Below are 15200 nucleotides of genomic sequence, written 5' to 3' on the forward strand. Positions count from 1 at the left end.
AGCCTCGGAACGCGCGCTGCTACGTCCAAAGCGTCGCGAGACGGGCTTCCTACGTCATCGCCAACACATAGTTTCGCGGGTGATTCGACATAAAATGGCGCACCGGGACGACAATGAGCTCACAGGTGACACTGACACAACTCGCATCTTCAAACCTCAATTCAATCGGATTCGTTTTGCAATGTCCAGTCCACAACGAAAAAGAAGAGAACATCCCCTGTCTGGGATAATTTTGAGCAGATCTCTCCTAAAAAGGTACAAATTATAATAACCAGTGTGAATATATATTGTAAATTATTGTGACAACACAGTGTATCCCTCGTTTTAATGTCTTTCTTCTACTTAAAAGGTGAAGTGTAAACTTTGTTCTAACGAACTTGGGTACCAAGAGAACACTCTTTAGCCCCAATAAACCACAAGAGGCTGAGAGGAGGCTCACAGCTGAATGTGCGACAGTGATCCGGCACAGGGCATCTTCCTCCTCCTCCAACCCATCATCTTCATCAACACAACCGGACACGTCAGAAGCTTCCCAGCCTGTGGAGCAAGGTAATATTCGATACATTCTTCTTTTTTTTCCCCTTTTTCTTCTTCTCTAGAAAAATAAAAAAATATTCGATACATTCTAATGGTGTTAATTAAGCAATAGGAAATGAGCGGCAGTGCATTATTGTGGGATAAGGCATTCTTTTGCTCCCATCTCTACGATGGGCAGCCAGAACTGCCTGTTGGCTGTTAGTCTGTTTGTTGTGTCTTAGGTGACAAACTGTGGCGGTGATTGGACCACACAGTCATGCAGAGGAGGACCCAGAGTGAGACCGCAGATGCGACTGTGGAGGTCCACACTTACCTGGGGGAACCCAACATAAGCAGGATGTCAAACCCCCTGGACTACTGGGAGCTGCACAAACATGTTTACCCAAACCGCTACAAACTAGCAATAACCTTTCTCTGTACCCCGGCCTCATCCGTCCGTCCCTTGCGAAAGAATATTTTCAAAAGCAGGAGAAATCCTATGTAAAAGAAGAAACCGTTTGAAGCCCAAAACTTTGGAAATGCTAGTTTTCCTAAATAAAAATGAATGAAATGTGTTCCTTGTTTATATGTCAATGTCTAAAAAACAAAAAAACAAATAGAGCAATCATTCTTTCAAGTACCACACGCACATTCATTCACATCACAACACCCTGCCCTTTTGACCCCATCAAATCTATGGTATCATTTTAATCACTCTGTCTGTCATGACATTTATTGTCCACATGATGGCGCAATAGAGCAAATGAAGCCTCATGATGCTTCGGCCCAGGAGCGAAGCATTTGGATGGAAGGCCTCATTGCTTCATGATGCTTCATTTTCCCATCACTAGATTAACGTCCGGTTTGAAGGTTCAGCACGGAATCGAAAAGAGAGATTTAGCTGAGGGCGTCTGGTTACGTGAGGAAACGAAAGTAGATGTGCGTCGGAAGTCAGGCAGGACACGCCCCCGCTGCGATATGATTGGCTGCTGCAGATTGTCGGCTTCAGAGCAAGCACTGTCATCAAGTCATCGGCAGATGTCGCCATTTTTGCTGCAGTTAGAAAGACACAAAACTGCGAGCTCTCATTATTCCCCTTTTCAGTGTTTTGTTCCCGATATGTAAAGTTTAAATGCCTGTTTAAATTGGATTTATTGTGGTGAATGTGCAGATTAAAAATTTGCCATCAAAATGAACAAACATCTTGAGGTACCGTGAACTGAACGTTTATTATCAGGGATGCGATTTAACCATCAAATGTTATGAGTTTAATTTATTGCTCTATGTAATAGCTAGTAATGTACTGGCATTAGCTAGTAGCAAACATTTGATGCAGTATCTGATATATTACTGATATATGCAATATTTGTACTTTTGTCATCTGTGGCTTTCACAAAGGTTTGAATGCAACACTTACCTTCTAATAAAGGTTAGTGATGACACGCCATTGCACTTCGAGTCGAGCACACTTATCATATCTTACGCTCCGCTAATGCTCAGAAGTACAAATTTATTTGCATTTGCATTGTACTGCCGGTTTACGTAACGTGATCACTTTTAATCTAATCCAATCCACTTTGTCTATAGCACATTTTATAAACGAGTGTTTACAAGTGCTGCACATTGAGATCCACATACTATCATACATACACATGAAATCTAGTAAAAACCAACAACAATATAAATTACTAAAATACAATAAGTAAAATAAAGGAATAAATACAATAAAAATATATTTACCCCAACCCCCCAAAAAAATTTATAAAAATGAAATAATAAAAAAATAATGATACCACGCGGACCACACAATTCATGCTGAACTAAAAGCCAAGGAGTAAAAGTGGGTCTTAAGCCGAGACTTAAAACACTCCGAACGTGGCCATACTGTACATCTGGCTTTGTGTGTCCCTGAAGGTATTTTCCACGCTAATTTGGGGGAAAAGGCAAGGTGGCTTTTTCTTCTATATTTTATTTCTATTTCATACACAAGGCAACTCAATGTGTTTCACATAAGCAAATACACAACACCTACAAACGTCAACAAACACAACCGTTAACGACATTCGGAAGCAAAGCAGAGAAAACAAAAGTAGCTTACAATATTACTCAAGCATACATTGGCGTTTAAACACATTACATAACACTGGAGCAATGTTCAAGATAAACGCAATATTAACCTGAATGCCGTCTTTAGACTAGTGGAGGCACATACAACATATTGTTAAGAACATTTTGGGTTGACTTCCCCTTTAAGTTTTGTTGCTGCTAAATTTGGGGTTCTGGGGGGCTCCATGCAAGATATCAGCTCGTGGGGTCTCAATCAATATGAAAAAGGTCGAGATCAGCGAAGGACTACACGAGAGGAGCTGGTTAAAATAAAGTTGCCATAAAAATCAAAGACTTATTCATTTCTAAGTCTGAACATTTTTTAAATAAGCGGGATCACTTATTTCCTCCCTCTCTATTTTATTCAAAATCATTTACACTTTTACAGCACACCAGACTCACTCCCTTCATTTTTTTAAGCTTTAAAGATCGCTGCTTTTCTCACCAGCACACTCGTGTGTCTCAACAAACTTTTTACTCGAGAATCTTTTGAACACTGCAACTAAATTCCCAGCATGTGTTCTTGAGTGGCTTTTTAATTTTTCCTTCTGAGAGAAGCTTTTGCCGCAGTCTGAGCAGGAAAAAGGTTTCTCTCCAGTGTGTCTTCTTGTGTGTTTTGTTAAATCTGACTTCAGTGAGAAGTGTTTGCCACAGTCTGAGCAGGAAAAAAAGTTTTGCTCCAGTGTGTTTTCTTTTGTGTTTTGTTAAATTTCCCTTGTCATAGAAGCTTTTGCCGCAGTCTGAGCAGGTAAATGGTTTTTCTCCAGTGTGTTTTCTTTTGTGTTTTGTTAAATTTGACTTATGAGAGAAGCTTTTGCCGCAGTCTGAGCAGAAAAAAGGTTTCGCTCCCGTGTGTGTTTTTGTGTGTATTTTTAAATTTCCCTTTTGAGAGAAGCTTTTGCCACAGTCTGGGCAGGTATATGGTTTTTCTCCGGTGTGTTTTCTTTTGTGTTTTGTTAAATTTGACTTCTGAGAGAAGCTTTGGCCGCAGTCTGAGCAGGAAAGCGGTTTCGCTCCTGTGTGTTTTCTTGTGTGTATTTTTAAATTTCCTTTGTCATAGAAGCTTTTGCCACAGTCTGGGCAGGCAAAAGGTTTTTCTCCAGTGTGTCTTCTTGTGTGTTTTGTTAAATTTGACTTCTGAGAGAAGCTTTTGCCACAGTCTGGGCAGGCAAAAGGTTTTTCTCCAGTGTGTTTTCTCATGTGAACTTTCAAACTCCCTTTTGAACTGAATGTTTTCGCACACTGAGAACATTTGCAGCGGTTGGTGTCAGCATGATCACCTTCAGCGTATTCATCATCGTCAGTGTCAGTAGACTGTGACCTTACGTCATCACTTTGTGCTAGTGATGATCCCCACTGGTCTGAATTCCCATCACGCTTGCATAATTTAGTGATGGCAAAATGAAGCTTCATGAAGCACTTGTGATTTTTTTTAAGTCCCCTAGATGGTGCTCTTGGTTGGAAGATGCAGTGGAAATTTAATACATTTCCATTGCACTAGCCTTTATATTTAAACCAAGAGCACCATCTAGGGGACTTAAAAAAAATCACAAGTGCTTCATGAAGCTTCATTTTGCCATCACTAGTAATTGTGGCACAAATCTAACGCCATAGAGTCGGGAATCGGAGCCGGAGTTTGTTAAAAACTCAGGGCTGTATCATCTGCCGGGTGGCTGTTGCCGGTGAGATCGGTGGATGTTGCTTTTCTCTTTTCAGCCGCGTCCCGGACAGAGTTTGGTGAGTGGAAATGCGACTTTGTGGCGACTGCTGTCTTGAGGTTGCGGAAGATATGCAAATAAATTGAGCACAAATGCCACATTTCACAAATAACCAAGACAGCATCTGTCCCACCTCACTGAAGATGTCGTGCAGGTATTGAAACGGTGGTTTTGCTGAGCACTTTTTCAGTCAGCGATGGTTTCTTTATCACATTGGTCAGGTCAATTGTCGGAGGCCTCGAAGCAAGCACTGTCATCAAGTCACCGATAGATGGCGCCATTTTTGATGCATTTTAGTTCGGAACACGAATGCAGTGTTTCCCAACACAGCCGCGTCAACTCAAGCTTCATTAAAACTCTGGTGACTTATTAGAAGAAAGTAAAACCGCTGTAGTGGGTCTCATTATTATCTTGTTCAATGTTTTAGTTTTTCTTACTGACTTATCTAGTCTAGTATCTGATATTATTGTGGGAATTCTGAAAAGCTGCAGCATTCCCACATATGTTATTCGGATTCTTATTATACTTATTCCAGGTACTTTTTATTCGTCACACTTTTTCGATGTGCAAAAACTCGCCATTTTTGCTGAAATCCAACATGCCTGCTGCCCTGGCTGCCATCTTTGTGCCAGGAGCGTAGCACAAAGATGGCAGCCAAGATTGCCCAGCAAGGTGCAATGCGGTTTCAAACATGGTAGACTAAACTTGCCCCAGCAGGAAAATGTAGACGTGTCTATATTTTGACACCAAGCACTCAGGCCCCAGTCTACAAAAAGGGGCCCTAAGACTTTTGGACATGGGCGACTCAGGACCACAAAACTCAAGTTCTTGGATTTGACTAGAGGTGTAATGACAAAGATTGGACTCCATATTGTGAAATGACCTCATGAACATCAGCAGGCGCTAACTATGTTTTGGATAGGCTCCGGCAACACTGAGACATCTTGTTCTAAATGGCGAACGTCCAGTCAAATAACACAGACTCAAATCAATGGCATGCACTTGTGCTACGTCAAGACTGGAACACGTTGCTTCATGGTCTAAAAGCTGTCAGACTGATATATAGTTTTATTGTCATTGTGCAGAGTCAAGGTACATAGCTGCAGCAGCTAGCATCTAATCAGAAGTGCAAAAATAAATACTGCAACATAAGTGATGCATCATCTGTTATGTACAATGATAAACAGGGAAGTTACAATATACAAGTCAGGTAATATATAGTATGTATACATGTGGATAAGATATAAACATATTTACACAATTATACAGTGTCAATTAATAGTGTAGGAGGTTATGTGTGTGCAGCATATAATAGCGCAAAAATCAAGTTCATTAAAGTACTTAGTGACTCTATAGTGCAGTTGGGAAGTTGAACCTCATCCCACGAGCGTCTTTCAGTCCAAGAGTTGCTGAGAAGCTTGAGCAGCTGTGAGAGGTGCGGATTTGACTCCAGCTCCAAAATGCTGAACCCAAGTCATTAAGCGGTGTCCGTATGCGTTGTGATCATCCACGGGTGAGGGCAAAATGGAGTAGCATTAATCATTCACTCGCAGCCATTTTCACTGAAGCAACCCCCATTGCTCACATCTGTTTTACTGGATTTGGACTGATTTCGCAAGGCCCATAGAATATTGTGTTCTATTGATATAAAAACATGGAACCTAACAAAAAAAAAGATTAGTCTCTTCTTTCATCAGCAAAAAAAAAAACAAGTATATTTATATCTGTTTCAGTTTTGCAGCAATTAGCATTAGAATATAGCTAAGTTTCATCATTATTCACAAACCCGTTTAAAACAGCTTGTTTTCAACATGGCCCTGGCTGATCTCTTATACTCTGCTGCCACCTGCTGGCCGTTTTTTGTAATAACTACCATTGCTTTTATGTCAGAAGCTGTATCAAAGCCTTCTGTATGCTCTCGCATAAAAAAAAAACCATAAAAAACGTATAAATACGTTTTGGGGAGTGAAGGACAAAGTATTAAAAACATATTTATACGTTTTTGGGTTTGAATGCCCACGGCCCTTGTGCGGACTAAGCGGTTAAGTGGATGGATGGGTTTGAATGAGGGTATTATATAGAGATTTTTGACTGAGTATCGCCGCCGATATTGGGCATTTTGACTATATATTGGTATCGGCTTTCTTAAAAAAATCTGTTGACCGATAAAAGGTCAATCTAAAACCAATCTTTTAATCTCAGGAACTATTTATTAAAATTTTCAGTTAACTTTATAAGAATACTGCTGACCCTGGGAACCTTCGGAACCTTATGTTTTTGTTTGACAATAAAACAAATAAATGTGAACGTTTAAGATTTCAGGTATGTTAAAATTTGGGGAAAAAAAGAAACTAATAGAGAGCTATAGAATTGACTTTTTTTTTTTTTTATAAGTTTCCATTTAACTCTTTAAAACATACTGATAACCTTGAGAGCACCCTGAACATTTTGTTAGAAATGTTAATTGAAGTCTATTGTCTAAGAAAAAAAATCTGAAAAATTGTTCAATAAACATGTTTTAAGACATCACAATAAAGTCAAGATTGACACTTGTATTTAAAATAAAAAATAAAAAATACGCCAATATCTTTTGCCCTCTTTTTACGGAAAATGAATATCGGCCTCCTTGATTACTAATAATCGACATCTATATCGGCCCTAAAAAATAAAAATAAAACGTACCTGTCTATCTCTAGTATTACATGCAGCCTTACTGGAGTCGGTCCGGTAAGGCTGCAGAACAAATGTCTTGGAGCACTGACCGAGGGGATTGCCGCAGGATAAAATCCAACAGTGACTGCTGGGGAGTACTAGATGACGAGATTAAAGACGTCCATAAACATCCGGGCCCGCTCTCCACAAGCTTTGACCCGATATTGCATTGGAGCCGCTTGCTTTGTGTGCATTCCCATGTGAAACCAATGGCATCGAATAAGAAAATAAAGTGCTGTGGCATGTTCTTGTCCATGATTTAAAAAATAAAAAAAACATTGTAAACTTTGAGGATTCATGAACAACTGTGAAGTCTGTTGTGCAGGTTCAAGATTCTCCAGAAGTACTTCCTTTGTCTTCACAGGTGGGCTCCAGAATCAGCGGCCGCTGATTCTGATGGCGCTCGTCGTCTGTGCCTAACTGTGCGGTTGAGGGCTTATTTTGAAAACCTTCAGCAAGCTTTGGAGGTCTTCCTCCAAATTCAGCGTGGCGGCGGACTGCTCAGTCTGTGTGGTGGAGGATTCTTCGTCAAATCGTTCCAGTATTCCGTGGAGCTCTTCCTCTAAGCTCTGAGGCTCCGACGAATTGACAGTCAAGGGTCGGGGGTGTTGGTCATGGGCCAGGGGCATGTAATTGACACCGCTCAGGAGCTGTGAAAACTCCATCCCGCTTGAAGTGGGAGCAGCCGGAGGCATGAAGTTATGCACAAAAGTGGGAAGGTTGGCTTTAGGCTGCTGCTGCTGCTGCTGCTGCTGCTGTAAACATGCAAGGTTGCTCACAGACTGTGAGTCTGCCTGCGTGGGGTATCGTTCAGGCCCAATCATGCCTGTCTGGACTGGAGCCACGCACATCCTTGTGGGCTGTGGAGCTTCAGGATCTTGTTGAACAAGAAAGATGTCAATCAGCCCACAACATCACCACTTTGAAAACCTTTTTCACTGTAAACCCCAACATTCAAAACAAATAGATTAAGTACACTATACTCAAAAGTTTTATATATATATAAAAAAAAAAAACTTAACTTAAAGCAACATTAACTGCCATTGACTGCTATAGACGTCAAAAATTCATTTGAACTATTTCTATTAGTTTAACGTATTTTTTCCACTTTTGTTAACAAGAGTGTGAAAACCTAGAATTTTATACAGATATAAAATTTGTGATTAATCGATTAATTACAATAAAAAAAAATAATCGTCTGACGCCCCTAATTTTTAATAATCTTTTCTTTCTTTTTTTATTAGGGGCATCAGAAGATATATATTTTTTTAATTGTAATTAATCACATGACTTCACTAGTTAACTTAAGATGAATCACAAATTTTACATCTGTTCTAAAAGTACAATACATTTTTTTCTAGGTTTTTCATAACGCTTTCACAACCTTGTAGCGCAACCTGGTTTCTTGGCACATTATAATCATCATGTTACAAAAAAACATTGACATGGGAGGGAGAGATACACAAATAAATATAGGTCATTTCATTCATTAATGACGCATTTAACTCATTCACTGCCATTGACGCCTGTAAACCTCAAAAATTAATTTGAACTATTTCTATTAGTTTTACATTTTTTTCGCCACTTTTGTTAACAAGAATATGAAAACCTAGACATTTCTTTTAATAATCTTTTTTTTTTTTAAAAGATTATTAAAAATTAGGGGCGTCAGGCGATCAGAATTAATCACATGACTTTAATAGTTAACTCACAATTAATCACAAATTTTATATCTGTTCTAAATGTACAATATTTTTTTTCTAGGTTTTTTTACTCTTGTTAACAAAAGTGGAAAAAAATGTTAAACTAATAGAAATAGTTCAAATGAATTTTTGACGTCTCTAGCCGTCAATGGCAGTGAATGAGTTAAGGAACGTTCAGTTTACGTTGATTATGGCGGCGCCATATGGACAAAAGCGGTAATGTTATGCCTGAAGAAAGACCATATTTCTCATGAGGACAAGTGCATTGCGTCATTTTGGAGCTCATGCCAGCGAGTGAAAGCAATGTTGATCCTTGACTGTCTTTTTATCCGGGTAGCGTCCCTTTTTTCTTTTTTTGTCTCCTCAGACAAAACTTTTGAGTTGTTTTGCAGCTTCTGCCAGGAAAGCAGTAATCGTGCGTTGACATTCAAATTGACTTTCGTCTTTGTAACAAATGGGTAAAGGGGGAAGTGACGTAAGCCATAAAGCAGTCGGCAAATTTGTAGTTCTTTTGTGTGGCAGTGTTCCTACCATCCTCCTCAAAGTTGCTTAGTGCCAGTAAAAATGATACGGCAAAGGTACCATTCAACTAGAAGAGTTCAAATAATATTTTATTAGGTTGAAATTTTCCATAGTGCTACTTTAAGTTTTTTAAGTTGGTGCAACTTTGTATATTTATTTTTGTGAGTAATTTTTACTAACAATTTTTTTATTAAGTTGAACTATACTAGTTGTTTGGGTATGGATAACTTAAAAACAAATTAGCTGAAAATATTAGTTTTGTTTTGTTTTTAAAAAGGTAATATTTACAAATAAAATTACATATAGTACATACTAAAATGAAAAATATATGTAATGAATTATTTTATGTTTTGTATATGTTTCATAATTTATTTTACTTGCTAATTTAAAAAAATTTAACCTTATTTTACTCTAGTTGGGTTTCCATCCATTCATCCATTTTTTTTGTCGAATTTTCAAAAAATGCGAAAACTGAATGAAGACACTAGAAATTTGAAAAAAGGCCCAAAATTAGCAAAAAAAATGTTTACGCTTAAAGGGGGTGGATTTAGAAGCGTATCGAAAAAAGGAAATATATTTAAAAAATATAAAAATATATATTTTTATTTTTTTCTTAAATTGTTTGTCTAAATATTTTTTCGTTTAAACATTTTCTTGTTTTGCGCCAAAAAACAAATAAGCGTCCTAATCCTGATTTCAATTATTCCCAAATTAATCGTGATGAATATTTTCCAGCAGCCCTACATACAATTGAAATGCGATGTAATGTGGTGATTCTTTTTTTTTTTTTAAACGCACAATCCAAAATGCAAATTCTCTTGTTATTTATTAACATGTGTGACGATATGTAAACTTAACAAAGGATTACCTGCAACAGCTGCATTGCCTCTCATCCTCTTCCTCTTTTTGCCCTACACGACAAGAGTCAGACATCAACAAATGCCAACAATACATCCCCTTTGCTGTACAGTAGACAAGTTTTACAAAATATTGGACACACATAATTGTCACACATTGACCAGTTGGGATACAACTGAGCATGACGTCGCCTCTCCACATCTGCTTCCTCGTAGTATTTGGCCTGGTCCTGCTGCGGTAGTGAGTTCCACTGCGGACACAAAGCCACGGTTACTAAACTGCAAGTGCTTGCTTGACTTTATGCAAATGGGTTTTAACTAGCAAACCATTTCTCCCAGGATGACATTTACTGACGCGCTGTCTTTCTTATCCAGTTTTCCCATCAGTGCTTTGCGATGCTTCCTTGCGAACACCATGAAGGCGTTTGGCGGCTTCTTTATGTACTGCTGCTCCACCTCATCATCGGCGTCTCTCCTATGAAGACACTTTGTGGGCAATATTTTTCCTGAAAACTTTGGTTGAAATCTACCACGGCGTATTTGGGCCACGTATTAAAAAAATGTTTTTTTAGAGGGCGGGGGCAATATTCTGAGAAAAAAAAACTCTCAAATGTACCACTTTATAAAATGGCAGATATGCAAGAAAAAAAACCGAGAAACACACGAAGCGTACTACTCTGATGTTTGTACCAATACTTTTGGTTTGGGTTTCCAAATAAGGAGATAGTAATTGCTTTAGCTTAAATGAACCATATGCTAAACATTCGCTCTTTGAAGCGTTGTGTACGGCCACCGGCCAGCGACAAAGACGCCTCACTTCACGAAGATCCACACCCGGACAATCAAACATTTAAGTTAATTTGTTCAAATAAATATGTACTTGTACATTTATGTTTCCGGAATTATTATTTACACATTCATACATTTTTTTAATTTTTTTTTGTACAAGTACCGGTAGCTAAGTTGATGTGTCGAATCTGCTGCTCTCCGTCATTCACTTGCATTTACCTAAAGTGTGCTAGCTTCTGATTGGTTAGAGTTTAGTCAGCTGATACGGGATCAGGAAGTGTTGTCGTTCTAGTTGCAGTGTATGACGAGTTAAGTTTAAATTAAGAATGAATCCATCTACATCCTGCCTTTTCACTTTATAAACAGTGTCGCACCAACAATTCCTCACATTAGACTATTGCAACACTACATGTATTTCTCGTAAGTTTCTGAGTTTTTTTTCCTGCAAATTTGCCACTTTATAAACTTGCAAATTTATGATTTTTTTTCTAGCAAATTTGCCACTTTAAGTCACAAATTTGCCACTTTATAAACTTGCAAATTTATGATTTTTTTCTAGCAAATTTGCCACTTTAAGTCACAAATTTGCCACTTTATAAACTTGCAAATTTATGATTGTTTTCTAGCAAATTTGCCACCTTAAGTCACAAATTTGCTACTTTATAAACTTGCAAATTTATGATTTTTTTCTAGCAAATTTGCCACTTTAAGTCACAAATTTGCCACTTTATAAACTTGCAAATTTATGAATTTTTTCTAGCAAATTTGCCACTTTAAGTCACAAATTTGCCACTTTATAAACTTGCAAATTTATGATTGTTTTCTAGCAAATTTGCCACTTTAAGTCACAAATTTGCCACTTTATAAACTTGCAAATTTATGAATTTTTTCTAGCAAATTTGCCACTTTAAGTCACAAATTTGCCACTTTATAAACTTGCAAATTTAGGAATTTTTTCTAGCAAATTTGTGACTTAAAGTGGCAAATTTGCCACTTTATAAACTTGCAAATTTATGAACTTTTTCTAGCAAATTTGCCACTTTAAGTCACAAATTTGCCACTTTATAAACTTGCAAATTTAGGAATTTTTTCTAGCTAATTTGCCACTTTAAGTCGCAAATTTGTGATTTTATAAAGTGGCAAATTTGCAAGTTGTTTTCTCAGAATATTGCCCCCGCCTTCTAAAAAAAATTATATATACATATATAATTTTTGGGGGGGAAGGTGGGGGCAATATTTATACGTGGCCCTAATACGCCGTCCTAGAAATCGGAACAGTTGTGCTCGGCTTCTAAGGTTTCACTGTATATCAGGACCTGTGTTCAATATTTGCCACTTACAGAAACATGCTCTGTGTGAGATTTGGGTTCCCTGGCATCATCATCGTTGTGCCCCCCATCTGAAAAACGAGGGGGAAAAGGAGCAATGAAAAGCTGTAATAGTTGAACCAGAACTGGACATGTTTTCTGCAATGATGTGTAATTGCGTAAAGTTGTTACCATTTGCGGAGGAGCAGCAGCAAAATTGACTGATGCTGGTGGAGCGAAGTTTTGCCCGGGCCACCAATATGGCACCTGCTGTGGAAAAGACATGAGGCGTTACCTTAGCCTGACTTACTACGATGATCCTCACATTACATTAAACAGCATTGAGCTTTAACATATCATGCTACATCACCGGTGTCCAAAGTACGGCCTGGGGGCCGTTTGCAGCCAGCAGTCCAATTTTTAGCAGCCTGCGGCAAATACTTGAAACAAATGATATGCGGAAAAAGCTAAAATAGTTATAACATTTCTCTTCATAAAACTGGAAAATAAAGATAATTCTGTTTCTGAAACATAAAATGTCTTTCTCCACTTTTTGCTGAGTGTCAAGGTCAGATTTCCAAGCATATCACATTTAAAGCTGTCAAAATGAATCAATCAACAAGGAATCTTTTATAATATTTTTGGGAAAAAAAAGAAAAGAAAAAGAAGTAACCATTTGTTCAATGATAGTCTCATTTTGTTTGACACTGTCCCAGTCTAATAAGTTGGAAGTAGTTTGTACTGGTGCATCATTCTGGAATCTGGCATATTTTTTTATGCTGAATTTAGGGCTGCTCGATTATGAAGAAAATATTCATCACGATTATATTGGTAATAATTGAAATCGTGATTAGGCGAGATCATTTAATTTTTGGGATACAAAACAAGAAAATGTTTAAACGTAGAAAAATATTCAGACAAATAAAATTCTTTGAAACACTATAATTATGCAAGTTTCTTTTGGATGAAACAAAATGTATTGAATTTGTTATTTTATAGTTACTTATTTTATTTTTATTTAGTTATTTATTATCTTTTTTTAACGATTATGCTGATTTTGTAATTGTGGAGTGTAATAATTGACATTGCACTTGAATTCTGATCAATTGCACAGCCCTAGCTGAACGGACCTCATTAGATTTGAGTTGAGCACAGCTCTGTGTGAAATGCTCGTGCACAACCCCAAAAACAATGCGACAACTCAATCTCAAATCCAAAGCATGCACAACTCCAACAAAGCTACAAGCATGCCAAAAGTTGACCACTCACTCTAGGTAAGCATGCGTGTTGTAGTTGATTGAATGCATCAATGCATTGTCGTTGCATGTCCCTCCAAATGCATCAAGTCAAACGGCTTACCTGGCCATGACTGTAATACGCTGCAGCATTATTCATGTAAACCACAGGCATGACGGGCTGAGGTCCATTGAATATGTCCGCAGCATTAGTCAAACCTTGCTCGGCGAAGCGAGGTATGGCTCTCGGATTACAGCTTGGCCACATCTGATCCATATTTGTCACATATGTTGCTCTCACCTCAAATTGAGACAGTTTTGTAGGCGATAACATCAACTTTCTTATAAATGAAACGTGTTCCGTGACACGTCCAATTACACACACGTTTAAACTGTAGAAAGTTACGTAATGCAATTATGACGTCACTGACGTCCCACTGACGTCAGGACTTTCGATGCGCCGGGGCTCCGGGTGGCGGAGAGGTTACCGTCACTTGCAGTCGGTGCAGGTTTCCGTGAGTTCGCTTCCCGCCTGGGAGACCACATGTGTGTGTTTTGACAGCCGACTCACAACAGGGGGCGCACTAGGACCTCATAATCAATAGCACATCAACTGGTGCGCCCTCTGCTGTTGACTTGTGTTTAGTGACCACTAGTGAGCCGCCCGTCAGTTTGAACCTTCAGGACGTCCCGGTGGGAACAGTGAGGAAATGTTGACTTGTGAAGTGGCTGCAAATTTGAGAAAAGAAAAAATGTAACAGTTATTTCGTTTATAATAAAAATAACCACCTTGACAGCGTTTCCACTGATACAAAACACGGGAAGTTTGGTTCCTTTCGACAGTTAATTGTAAAGTCATTGCACCTTAAATGTAAAGGGCGGGGAGATCTTTTTTGTGTCTAAAGTTAAACTGCTGATTTGAGTGATTTTGGGATATTTTGCCAATACATGGATAAAAGCAGCTCAACAGGCTCTTAGGGCTGCCAAGGTTGTCCGATGACCCACCAGAGAGCGCTGGTTCCCATGACGCTGTTTTTGTTGTTATTAGAGCTCGTATCTGAAAAGTGCCAGTGTGGATATTGGACCAAGTGACAGTAGTGTTTCTGTTTTCTAAAGTATCTAATGGGAAGCAAAAAAAAAACGTAGTAAAGTTGTGAGCAAGTCTGTTGTATTGTATCCAGTTCTTCTTAGCCTGATTAAGAGGAACGGCAATTTCAAAGTAGGATTTTAAACTAAATTTAGGATTTCAAGCTAGGGTTTTAAACTATAGGGTTAAGATTTCAAAGTAGGGTTTTGAAGTAGTATTGTTGTTTCAAAGTAAGGTTTTAAACTCAGGGTATTCAAAATATAGGGTTTAAACTTGTGTTAGGGCCTTAAACTAGAGTTTAGAGTTTCAAAAAAGATCAAATTTGAATTCCTATGATTATATGGGGAAGTCTCCAATTTTTCTATTCACAAGTGATCTTTATTTGCAGGTGTTAAAGTCATTAAAGTGCTTTCTACTTGTATTATATCCCAAAAGTGAACACAATACAGTACAACAACTCCACAGAGATCCCGTTTATATACCATGAGGCAGCACTCTCAGTTTTTGTAATGGATTTATCGCAACCTCTTTCTGAAATGAGTGGGAAAACCCCAATGTTTCGTGCTTGCAGCTGCTGATTGGTCGAAAAGGACCGGATGTCAATCAAATAGCTAAAGTTTAATTTTCAATGATAATCAAATAGTTTCA

At 38.2% G+C, this 15200-nt stretch overlaps 1 protein-coding gene and 1 long non-coding RNA gene across 2 annotated transcripts; one reads left to right on the top strand and one right to left on the bottom strand.

The window, feature by feature from the left end:
* Positions 1-80: 80 nt before the first annotated feature.
* LOC144043271 (uncharacterized) lies at positions 81-1091 on the top strand. The gene is made up of 3 exons (XR_013291075.1): positions 81-255; positions 350-549; positions 759-1091. It is a non-coding gene; the product is annotated as an uncharacterized LOC144043271 (long non-coding RNA).
* Positions 1092-3044: 1953 nt separating this feature from the next.
* On the bottom strand, positions 3045-3822 carry LOC144044907 (uncharacterized). The gene is made up of 2 exons (XM_077559609.1): positions 3350-3822; positions 3045-3264 (listed from the first exon to the last, which is right to left on the bottom strand). Exons 1-2 carry the CDS (start codon positions 3820-3822, stop codon positions 3045-3047), a joined length of 693 nt encoding a protein of 230 aa, XP_077415735.1.
* Positions 3823-15200: the final 11378 nt, after the last annotated feature.

This window comes from Vanacampus margaritifer, chromosome 2 (genome assembly GCF_051991255.1).
Source record: "Vanacampus margaritifer isolate UIUO_Vmar chromosome 2, RoL_Vmar_1.0, whole genome shotgun sequence".
NCBI classification, from domain to species: Eukaryota; Metazoa; Chordata; class Actinopteri; order Syngnathiformes; family Syngnathidae; genus Vanacampus; species Vanacampus margaritifer.